Source organism: Balaenoptera acutorostrata, chromosome 2, assembly GCF_949987535.1.
Source record: "Balaenoptera acutorostrata chromosome 2, mBalAcu1.1, whole genome shotgun sequence".
Taxonomy (NCBI): Eukaryota; Metazoa; Chordata; class Mammalia; order Artiodactyla; family Balaenopteridae; genus Balaenoptera; species Balaenoptera acutorostrata.
The window spans coordinates 85,606,811-85,618,677 of record NC_080065.1 but is presented as its reverse complement, the minus strand read 5'-3'; the positions used below and the strand labels follow the sequence as shown (position 1 = coordinate 85,618,677).

At 43.7% G+C, this 11,867-nt stretch overlaps 2 protein-coding genes across 2 annotated transcripts in view; one reads left to right on the top strand and one right to left on the bottom strand.

Moving 5' to 3' along the window:
• Positions 1–6,197: 6,197 nt before the first annotated feature.
• Positions 6,198–11,867, top strand: part of ST8SIA4 (ST8 alpha-N-acetyl-neuraminide alpha-2,8-sialyltransferase 4) — a 103,597-nt gene continuing 97,927 nt past the window's right edge. The window contains 2 exon segments of the mRNA XM_007191815.3: positions 6,198–6,339; positions 6,341–6,636. Of these exon segments, the coding sequence (XP_007191877.3) occupies positions 6,223–6,339; positions 6,341–6,636 (413 nt within the window). The 5' untranslated portion in view covers positions 6,198–6,222.
• LOC130707344 (proline-rich protein 2-like) lies at positions 7,853–8,910 on the bottom strand. The gene is made up of 2 exons (XM_057541509.1): positions 8,336–8,910; positions 7,853–8,199 (listed from the first exon to the last, which is right to left on the bottom strand). The coding sequence occupies exons 1-2, from the start codon at positions 8,557–8,559 to the stop codon at positions 7,968–7,970; spliced, it is 456 nt and encodes a 151-aa protein (XP_057397492.1). The 5' UTR covers positions 8,560–8,910; the 3' UTR covers positions 7,853–7,967.

The following is an 11,867-nucleotide window of genomic DNA, read 5'->3' as shown; positions in this document are numbered from 1 at the left end:
ACCTTGGATTTGATGATGATTTTTTAGATATAGCATCAAAGGCATGATCAGTGTAAGAAATAGTTGATAAGCTGGACTTAAACAAAATTAAAAACTTCTGCTCTGTGAAAGTCAAGAGAACGAACTGGAAGACAATATTGCAAAAGACATATGTGATAAAGGATTGTTATCTAAAATATACAAGGAACTCTTAAACCCAGCAATTAAAAAATGAACAACCTAATTTAAAAATGAACAAACGATCTGGACATCTCACCAAAGAAGATATACAGATGGCAAATAAACATATTGTATGTCATCGGAGAAATGCAAATTAAAACAGTGAGATACCACTAAATGCTTATTAGATGGACAAAATTCAAAACACCAAAAACACTAAATGCTGGTAAAGATGTGGAGCAACACGAACTCTCATTCTTTGCTGATGAAATGAAAATAATACAGCCACCTGGAAATCACTTCAGGTTTCTTACAAAGCTAACCATAGTCTTACCATCAATCTTACCAGCAACAGCGCTCCTTGGTATTTACCCAAATGTTGAAAACATGCCCACACACAAACACAAAAGACTTCACGTTTATAGCAGCTTTATGATTGCCAAAACTTGGAAGCAACCAAGATGTCCTTCAGTAGGCATTTGGATAAATAAGCTGTGGTACATGCAGATAATGGAATATTCAATGTTAAAAAGAAATAGGCTTTCAAGCCATGAAAAAATACGGAGGAATCTTTAAAGCATATTACTAAGTAAAAGAAGCCAATATGAAAGGGCTACATACTTTATCATTCCAACTATATGTCTTCTAGAAGAGGCAAACCTATAGATACAGTAAAAAGATCAGTAGTTGCCTGGAACTGGCTGGGGAGGGGGGCATGAATAGCCAGAGCACAGTGGATTTTTAGGGCAGTGAAACTGCTCTGTATGATATTATAATGGTGGATATGATGCCATCATTATATTGGTGGATATCATTGTACATTTGTCAAAGCCCATAGAATATACAATTCCAAGAGTGAACCCTATTGTAAACTACGGACTGTGGGTGACAATGATGCCACTTTCACTGTACTTTCACTGACTTTGACAAACGTCAGCTCCATGTTAGGCCCACAGTCCTACACATCCCCCTTTCCTCAGGGCTAAACTTTTGTCTACTCACAAGGAATGCACCCAAGCCAGATGAGTTCCCTGTCAACTTTTACCCTTGCCTTCACCAGACATGAAAACTGGAAGAATGCCTTTTGCTAATGCAGTTGGTTAATGGTCATGAGACCTCGAGGGGAAGGAAAACCCCTGGTTCCAGTTCCAGTTCGTGTGAATGTGCTTCTCACTTGGTAGTCAGATTCTATTTTTAGCTTTGGCCCCGTTAAATCCCCCTGTACCCCTTTTGGTGGTGCTGAACGCAGCTACAAGTGTCTCTGGATCATCTGTGTGTGGGATCCTTCCTGCCTGTATGTAAGTTACCCACAATAAACTTAATAGTTGCACTTTATGGAGTTGCCTGCTTTGTTTTTTGATCTCAAAGTTCCTTTTCAGTTCCGAGGATATTATTCCATATCTCCACCTCCCAACTGGGTAAGTGTGTAACTTGCTACTCAGTATCGCTGTAAACCTAAAACTGCTCTAAAAAATAGCCTATTAAAAAATGTCATGGGCTATTAAAAACCCCACTATGAGATTGCAAGTGTCTATTCATTTCTTCCCAGCTGAAGTTGAGGGCACAGTCAGCAATTAAAACATGATTTACATTAAGTTAAAGGATAAAGTAGCATTTTAAAACCATCTGCCATTACTTGCATTATTTATTCAAAGGGTACTACTGTGTAATTGCAGATTTGTGCTGAATAAAGACAAATGTGTTCTCTTTATTGAAGAACTTACAGTCCAAAGATAGAATGGAAATTTAGGAACAACTTTAATTTTTCAGGATCATCAAAACAGGCATTCTACTGGAGGGAGGTAAGTCCAAAGACACTTCTGTGGATAAGACTTTTTACCCAACATATATATTTATGGTTCTTGTACCTAATAGCATATTGAACCAGACTGTCCTCAGTTTGGCCATAGTGTTGGTCTATATGTATTTTTAAACTTGGCAAATTGTTATGGATGCATATTTTATGAATCTAATAATATCAAATAAATGACATTAAATTACACTCTCAAAACTTAATTGTTCAACTCTATGACATAAATCACAGCAAGATCCTTTTTGACCCACCTTCTAGAGAAATGGAAATAAAAACAAAAATAAACAAATGGCTGGGACCTAATGAAACTTAAAAGCTTTTGCACAGCAAAGGAAACTATAAACAAGATGAAAAGACAACCCTCAGAATGGGAGAAAATATTTGCAAATGAAGCAACTGACAAAGGACTAATCTCCAAAATATACAAGCAGCTCATGCAGCTCAATAACAAAAAAACGAACAACCCAAGCCAAAAATGGGCAGAAGACCTAAATAGACATTTCTCCAAAGAAGATATACAGATTGCCAACAGACACATGAAAGAATGCTCAACATCATTAATCATTAGAGAAATGCAAATCAAAACTACAATGAAATATCATCTCACACTGGTCAGAATGGCCATCATCATAAAATCTACAAACAATAAATGCTGGAGAGGGTGTGGAGAAAAGGGAAGCCTCTTGCACTGTTGGTGGGGATGTAAATTGATACAGCCACTATGGAGAACAGTATGGAGGTTCCTTAAAAAACTAAAAATAGAACTACCATATGACCCAGCAATCCCACTACTGGGCATATACCCTGAGAAAACCATAATTCAAAAAGAAGCATGTACCCCAATGTTCATTGCAGCTCTATTTACAATAGCCAGGTCATGGAAGCAACCTCAGTGTCCATCAACAGATGAATGGATAAAGAAGATAGGGCACATATATACAATGGAATATTACTCAGCCATAAAAAGAAACGAAACTGAGTCATTTGCAGTGAGGTGGATGGACCTCGAGACTGTCATACGGAGTGAAGTAAGTCAGAAAGAGAAAAACAAATACTGTATGCTAACACATATATATGGAATCTGAAAAAAAAAAATGGTTCTGAAGAACCTAGGGGCAGGACAAGAATAAAGACGCAGATGTAGAGAATGGACTTGAGGACACGGGGAGGGGGAAGGGTAAGCTGGGAGGAAGTGAGAGAGTGTCATGGACATATATACACTACCAAATGTAAAATAGATAGCTAGTGGGAAGCAGCCGCATAGCACAGGGAGATCAGCTCGGTGCCTTGTGTCCACCTAGAGGGGTGGGATAGGGAGGGTGGGAGCGAGAAGCAAGAGGGAGGGGATATGGGGATATATGTATATGTATAGCTGATTCACTTTGTTATACAGCAGAAACTAACACACCACTGTAAACAATTATATTCCAATAAAGATGTTAAGAAAAAAAACCTTAATTGTTCAAACATGGGAAGGGGAATCTCTTGAGTTCCACTGAACCATTATCATTCAGAAGTGTTCACCTCTATGTATCAATAAAATGTGCTATGCTTAACAAATTCAGAAGCAGCAGCATTATACAACTGGAGAGTTCTTTTTTTTTTTCCCTAGGCATTTAAATCTGTCATGTATTCCTATAACTAGTTCTTGGTTTGCTTTAGTTTTGCTGTTGGTGGATTTGTTTTGTTTTGTTTGGCCCATGTGAACCGTTTCACCAAACTTAAAGCTTAATACATGAATTAAACCCACCTTGCTCTTGAAGATTTTCATGCTGCAACTTTCCCATTAGAGAAGACAATTTGACATTGTGGAGCTTTAGATTATTATGATCACACTGAAGACTTACGTCCGCTACTTTCCTTTCCCATTTCCTGTTCCAACAGTACTGATCTACCCCAAAGCTCCTGCATTTTATTCCTCTCTGTGCATACATACTCTTTCCTGTGCTTGCAGTGTTCTACCCTCCCTCTGCCTGGCTTACCCCTTAGTTTTGCAAACCCCAGTTTACGTGTGCCCTTTCCTAGGAAACTCACCTTCCTTGCTCCCAAAGACTTAAAAACTCTATCTGCTTCCATCCCGTAGCTTACCCAGATACACGATAGGTACTTCAAATGCTGCTTAGTTCATGGTGGCATATTGCAACTTATTTTTATTTATTTATTTTTCACAATCTGTCCCCCTCTGAGTGAGTGATCTTTCTGTCTGGTTAGATGCTGTATTTTATTCATCTCTGTGTTCCCATGCCCTCATGTATTGTCTGGCCCATAGTAATTGCTTAAGAAATGTTGGATGAATTTAATTAAGTGATACATATTACTCCATCAGCAGCAGCAGGTAATGTTTTATTTGAAATCCAGAATATATTTGTTTACTGCTTAAAAATCAAAAGTTAACCTAGAGAAGTTAGCATCCTAACCATGCATTGCCCACCCTCTCTGCACCCCAGTACCCTTTTCACTTAAATAAGAAGCTGTTTTATTCTTGCAGTTTCTGCTAATTGAGAAGGCAGTGTGATCGAGCTGCATTAATGCAAGTGGGATTTGCCTAGACATCACTAAACTCGAAACGCTCCCGGTAGGCCACTTGTAGTGTCAATAAAGGTTCATAATTACTTGCTCCTTTGAGTATTTTAGACCCAACCTCCTATTCGCTCTGCTGTGAGCAGAGACCTGAGAGGTTCTTAACTTTCTACATCTTAGGGGAAGAATGGCAAACATTGCCAGGGCTCTCGGGTTTTCAAGCAAAGGTGTTGGCTGTTATCCTTGTTATTTTAAGCTGTCAAGGGACTGGAAATCGGAATAGCCACTCTTGCGCCCCTCCAGCAGAGGACTGGTGGTGAACTTCACCGTTTCTGGGTTTAGGAAGGTGTAAACCCCAGGGGCCAAGAGTGGATGACAGCTGGAGACACCGCTCAACCTGAAAGAACAAGAAATTGAATTGAGAGGCTCTGGGGAAAGGGGTGGAGGCGGAGGGCTTGGGACCCGCTCAAATAGATGGGGGAAATCCTGGCTTCCAGGCACTATGTCACCCGAGGAGTGGCTCCCGACCCACCTCCACCACCCCTCAGTAAAAGCCAAGCCAAGGCATGGTACAACCTGAGTTGCAAGCTTCTCTCTGGGTGAGGGCAGAGATCCAAGACTTGGAGAAGGACTCTGAAGACTAGAACCTAGGACGGGAAAAGTGCCCCTGCCACACAATACAATAGAACTAAAAAACAAAACAGAAAACAAAGAGTAGAGGGGAGGAGAGGGTGAAAATCAGGCTAAATGCACATTACTAAGACTTTCAGAGAAAAGCTTGCTCTTCCTTTTTGTTTTCCTTCTTTTCTTCCTTCCTCCCTCTCTTCCTTCATTTCTTTTCTCCTTCCTTCCTTCGTGTGTGTGTGTGTGTGTGTGTGTGTGTGTGTGTGTGTATAGGTGTACTTGCATTTGAAAAGGAGGTCCTACTTTTCTCAGAATCCTGTCTCTCAGCAGGGAAGTTCAAGTGGGATTGGAGTTTCCTTGACTCCTGCGTGAGGAGTTTCCAAATGGCAATGAACGAGTCACATAAATATCCATGAAGTTCCTAATGACACCTCTGTCATCACTTGTTTCCTGCAGAATCCTGAGTCGGGGTCGTCATCCACCACCCACGCTGAGTGGGCGATCGGCTGATCTGCTCGCGTGTGTATTTGTACTTTCCGGATTGAGCGGTGCACGGAATATAAAAGGTCCTCCAACTCCTTCCCCCTCCCTCCCCCATTCACTCCACTTAAGAGGGCGTGCGTTTGTGTGTGTGCGCGCGCGCGTGTGTGTATATTTAGCAAAGACGCTTGGAAGAAGGTACCCCTCTTGCTACCCACCACCAGCTCTATCCGACAGAGCAGGCGTCTCCGATCTGTCCCCAGCTGAGGTGTCCTCTCCACGCTGATGCGGACTATCTCGGTGCTTCCTTGTCCACAGAGCTAACGCTTTGGTGTCCCGCGAGGGCGACCTGACGTCCTAGTGCGCTGCTCTCTTCCCACGGTGTGCGAGCACTGGTGCGTGCGTGTGTGTGTACACGACTGTGAGCTTGTGAGCTTCCTCTCTCTGCACAGTTCAGGCAAGGCCGGCGACGTTACTCTCCAAGCAGCCGCCAGCGACGAAAGGCAACAGCAGCCTCCGCCCCTGAGTCCCGTGATTGGCTGGTTTTGTTCATCATTTCCATGCTAGGAAAAGGGAAGGGCCAGTGACGCCCCCGAACCCGGCTGCAGAAGCGGCCGCCACCTCCAATGTACAAGGTGTCTCTTCGGGAAAAAAACCTGAGCCCCAGGGAGGCGGCGAGGAGCGACCGGGTTAGGGCTGGCGGGAACCGCGAGAGAGTGCGCTGGGCAGCGCTCGAGGACCGGTGGGAGCTTGGCCGCAGAGGACCCTCGAGACCTGCTTCTGAGATCCCAGCTCCACGCTCTCCTCCCATTTTACAGATCCACCCCCCCCCCCCACTCCCCGCGACTACATCTCCCCAAAACGGAGCCTTTATATGAAGAGAAGGTGAGGGAGCTGGGGCAACCACGACTTTCCCGGGCACCCAAGATGCGCTCCATTAGGAAGAGGTGGACGATCTGCACGATAAGTCTGCTCCTGATCTTTTATAAAACAAAAGAAATAGCAAGAACTGAGGAGCACCAGGAGACGCAACTCATCGGGTAAATGCAAAGCTTCATTTTAGGATATGATAAAAAGTCAAGCCATAAATGAAATGTGAATATAGATGACAGGGTGAGGGTTGGGGTAGTATTTGTGTTGGTGTCAGCTTGTGAGTGTTTAGTCTCGTGAATTAAATAACAAAGGCTGTTGCTGAGGTGTGTGTGATTCTCTACAGCGGGTTCTCAGTACGAGTTCAACTTGCCCTGTGCGGTGATAGTTAGTGACAGTTGTGTTGGTGCTGGGGCTCGCACGCCAAAGAAGTCACTGCAGAAGTGTCAACAAAGAATGGGTGCCCTTGTCCTTTTAGTCCCAGAGCAGAACTCAATCTAGATATCTTTATTCACCATCTGGTTGCCCTTCCTTCTTTCTCTGCCCTATCACTCTAGGGAGGTACTAGAGAAAGCTGGCTTCCTGAAAGGCTGAAATTAAAGCTCAGAAAGCAGGAAATGTGTCTCCTCTGTTTCTTTACAATTCTTTGGCGTCGGGTAGATTCTGTGTATCATAATTTGGGTAGAAACTCCAGGTCAGCCAACGATACTTCCTTATTTGCTGTCCGTGGGTAAAACCCATGGGCGTCATGGTTACAGTTTTGGAAACTGGGTGCTGTAGCTTCACACAGACTATATATTTCTGCTCTTTAGTTTGTCTAGATGAGTTCAGAATCTTCCTCCACCGCAGTAAGTTCTCTAAATATCACACTTCCTTCCTCCCTCCCCCCTGGCCTCCGTGTCTTTGAAGTTTACCCAGGAGGTGGTGGCAACTTTGTGTTGCTTACATAGCTTGGAAGCGTTTTCTGAGGATGTGAAACCCGGTTGTCAACTCTGTTCAAAGTCCTGTTTCGGAAATCCTGCCTCATCCGGAGGCGTCTGCTATCGCTATCGGAAACTCCACACTGGCAGAGATGCCAGCCTGGTTTTTATTTTCCCTAAGATTTATGAAAACCAAGATAGAACCCTTGCCGTTGGGGCGGGCGGGGTCGGGGGTGGGCGGTGGACGGGACTGCTAAAACGTGTGCGCGCATGCACACACACACAAACTTAATGCACTCCGTTACTTAATATTCCTGCTCCTCCCTAAGTAATGAGAATTTAAGTGAGCAAGACGCCGGCTTATCTTTACAGAAGAAACTGTTATTTTGTAGAAAATTAACATAGAAGTACAGTCGAAAGGGACTGGAAGAGAATGAAAAAGCTAATAAGGGATGGGCTGGCTGATTGTTATGCATCAACAAATCTCTAAATGGTCTATGTTGGGGGGGGGGGAACGCCGAACTGTATGATGTCGTTAACACAGGGAGTGGGTGGGTTGAAAATTCAGCCTAGCTCGATTGTCAGAAAGGGCGGGGGTGTGGGCACCCCCGGTAGACCTGTGCTTCCCAGGCAGACAAAGGGGTCTTCAGGAAGGTGGTGAACCGGCGCGTGCGGGAGAGGCGGAGGCTGGGGCGTGGGGGTCGAGGCTCTTTGTTCCCTTCCCGGCTGGTGGGCTCTGAAGATATGCCTGAGCCCAGACAAAGCGGCCGAGCCTCGCCAGGACTCTGAGGTTCGGGCTCTTGGCTGGCAACCCTGGAGAGCGAGAGTGGGAGGGACGAGTGAGGCGAGAGGAGGCGCCACACGCCACCCCGGCGCCCTCTCCGAGCCTCCCTTAGCCTCCGGCAGGAAGGAGGAGCGCATCCCGAGTCCTCCGGGTCAAATAACCGACCTGGGATGCTCCTCATTTCCCGGGCGACGTTCCTCCCGTGGCCTTTCCCGGACGCCGCCGGCCGGTGGGCGCTGCCCAGGGCGCCGAGGAGGAGTAGGAGGCGGGCGCAGGCAGGGGCGCGGCGGTCGGGCCAGCTGGGGGTGAGGGGATTCTCTCGCACCTTTCTGGGGCTGAGCCTGCTTTCCCTGCTCCTTCGAGATTGCGCGGGGCGGGCGCGGGTTCATCGAACAGAAGCAGAAGTGCGCGGCGGAGCAACTGCGGCTCCGCAAGAGCTGGCCGCCAGGGTGGAAGAATGAGTGAGGAGACGCGGAAGCCTTTACTGCAGGAATCAGGCCCCCTTTAAAAATAAAATAATAATAACTGCTGCTCAGTCGGCAACCGGGCTCCTCCTTCCTAATTAAATCCCGCAATCACGGCCGTGCAGGGCGAGGCGGCGCGCGTCTCCCGGTGCCCCGCAGCGTCGGGGCTGCCGCCGGCAGCTCTTCCCTGAGCCCTTGGGGTTGGGGCTGCCGGGGGCAACGTGAGGACAGCTAGTTCCCCCTGAGCGCTGTTTCGCTTTTCCCTCACATGAAACGTTCAGAGGAAACGCTTGTGATACCAGTTTATAATTGCGTTTCAACTCCAGAATAGTGCTTCTGGTGGGGGATTTGACTCATCAAACGGCCTTCTTCTCCTTGACTCTTTCTACCCAAGCCACGTGGAGGGACTCGTTTTGAGATGAGTAAACTAGAGTGGCGGTTTGGCCCCAGAACCCAGGCCAGTAATCAGCAGTGAGGTAAACGGCAGTCCCTGACCTTTTGGGGGACACTGCGTGCCTTGTGAGTGGGCAGCGGATTCAATTAAGGACAGTTCCACAGTCCTTGTATCTTGTAACATCCTCCTAGATTCATGTTTAGCTTCCCTGCTACCATTTTGCAATAGCAGCAGTTTCTTTATCTATTCGACCTGCCTCCGTTTTAACACTGGAGGTCCCATCTAGAGTCAGTGTTAACATGGTTTTTGTACGCAATGTAGAGCAGTCATTCCACAGAGGAGGAAAAAGAACAGCAGCCCAACTTTCCTACCAACCATCCACCTTCTCGCATCTCCAGAGGAGTACTAGCAGCATGTTTGTAATAAGGAATTATTGGAGAATAGGTCAAGTAATAATTGGACATTTAAAACTGTTTTCTTCGAAGCTAACCTATCAATTGCCTGGTCTGTTGACTAGTAAAGTTTAACTGAAAGGGCATGAGGGGTATGAAGTGGTCTATTCTTAATTGATATTTTTTTCTTAATGGGAAAAATGGCACTTGCCTCACAACTGGCCTGTAATTTTACTGGCTGTGTGCTCTTTGGTGTAATTAGAAATATGTTAACTTAAGGGCCCTACAGATAAAAATATGTGGGTATACTCATTTAATGAAATAATGTATTTGAAAGTGTAACAAACTTTAATACCAAATAGACATTTGCTTTGATTATTATTCCTTAAAACATGCTACATACTCTTTTCCTGGGTGACTTTAAATGACACTTTAACTTACTTTTCTTACTATCTACAGATTTCCTTTTTAATTTGACTGTGTACTTTAGGTTGTCTTACTAGATGATCAGCAGTATTAGTTCTGAAACTTACGATAGAAGTGACAGTGGAGATAAGCATTCATACTTAGAGTATTATCACTGTTAGCAATGTTAGTTCCAGTTTGTTCTAGGGTGGAACGCACTCTTGTAACTCAGGAAACCAGAATCTGCATGTTACTTCATATGTTATATTTGGAATTCTACTAAAAGCCATAGGCTGTAAGTTAAGGTAGTACATCTCATCTTTATTTTTAGTTGTTTGGCACTTAGGGAATGAAAACAAAAAATTGCCTGCTGTTTGTGTTCAGGCTTAATTTGATGCAAGTTCTTTTCATTTAAATGACTTAAGTTTTTATATTAAAGAGAAAATTTAACCTAAGGGAACACATTCATTCCAAAGCCAAGTCAAGAAGAGCTTCCAGTGGAGTTCATTGCAGGGCTTTTGGGGACCTAATTTCATGAACCAAAATTAATCATGTGTGTTATGTACTGCAGAATTAATAGAATAAATTGTAGTGATGCCTGGGAACTCATATTTCAAAGAAAAATCTTTGTAAAGACTAGTAATATAACTGCTGATTAGCTTCTGTCACTGGTATCGCATAGATGACCATCTAACTGGGTTTTTCTTAGCTCGATATAAGCAGGGATACTTTATCATATATATTGCTTTATTTCTTTTATATGTTGTGTAATTATCCCTTTAGAAGTACGTATTGAATCTTCCTGTATACAGCCCCATCTGAGAAATGTTTTCAGTGCAGCTGTTTAGCACTCGTGTCTGATCTGGGATGAGAAACTAGTAGGGGGTGGCAACATCCTTCATGCCTTGCATTCACAGGAAGGAAAAGCCTATTCCAGACCGAGTACTACCAAGGTCACAGGGAGAAAAACCCCTTGGGACTCATTTAACCTTCTACAAAGAAATTTGCTCCGGAGCCTCAGGTTGCTGGCAGCCCGGCCTTCTCACACATGAATTCCATTGACTTCAAGAAGTGTGACTAGTTGTAGCTATTTTCATTCAAAATTCTTTCCAGAGGTAAAAGTCTGAAATTTGACTTATCACCAGTTCAATGAAAACAATTCAAAGAGCAGAGTAATGTGGTAGCATTTCATTAATATAAAACTGATTTACACTTTTAAAGCACTTTTTTTAAATCCTAGAGGTTCTGAAAAGGCGCCATACAATATCATAGCAATCATTCTGCCTTATAAAAATGTATCTTTATCTACCCGTCAGTAAAGCAATCTCCCACAGATATTTAAAATGCCAGCTTACTTCTATAAAAGTTTATTGGTGGTGAAAATAATTATTTTAATTGTAGCAATCTGTGGTTAGAAAAAGATGATATTGACAGGACAGTTAGTTATTAACAAGATGAAGATGGGGAAGGTCCCGAACCCCTAGAAATGGTGAGAGTTTGTGTCCCTACTCTTGAAGGCGTATCTCCAAAAGTGTGAAGATTAACTCTGTGTATATCCACATTTTCATTCATATGTAATAGTTATTATCATTAGACGTGTAATATAAAAATTGACTCGGGGCTACTGAGTAGTAATTGCACCCTATGTTTCCTTGCATCCTAAATGACCTCTATAAAATGACTATTATTAGCCATGCATAGGCATGCAAGTGTATCATTTTCATCAGTAGGACAGTTTAAAATATTAATTTTTATAGAGTTCTAAATTTCACAGGGAGTAGTTGCATTTGATGCTTTGAGTTGCTTCAAATTGGAACTTCATGTTTAAAAAAGAATGCAAACCAAAATACCAAACTATCAGCCTCCAATTACAGAATTCATCTAGCAGCTGTTGCACAGGCAATGTTTCCATTGATAGTAGGGGAGGATTGCCTACATAATAAACACAGATTTAGACTTTGTGACTGAGCAAATAGTCATGTTACTTTTTAACTATGTTTTTGAGATTCTAAAAAATTGAGGTGACATGTAATGAAATACAG

Coding starts and splice junctions, on each gene's coding strand:
- LOC130707344 (XM_057541509.1), bottom strand. CDS start 8,559: ATGAACCCGCGCCCGCCCCGCGCAATCTCGAAGGAGCAGGGAAAGCAG. Junction 8,200..8,335: donor GGAAATGAGGAGCATCCCAG/GTCGGTTATTTG, acceptor CTCGCTCTCCAG/GGTTGCCAGCCAAGAGCCCG.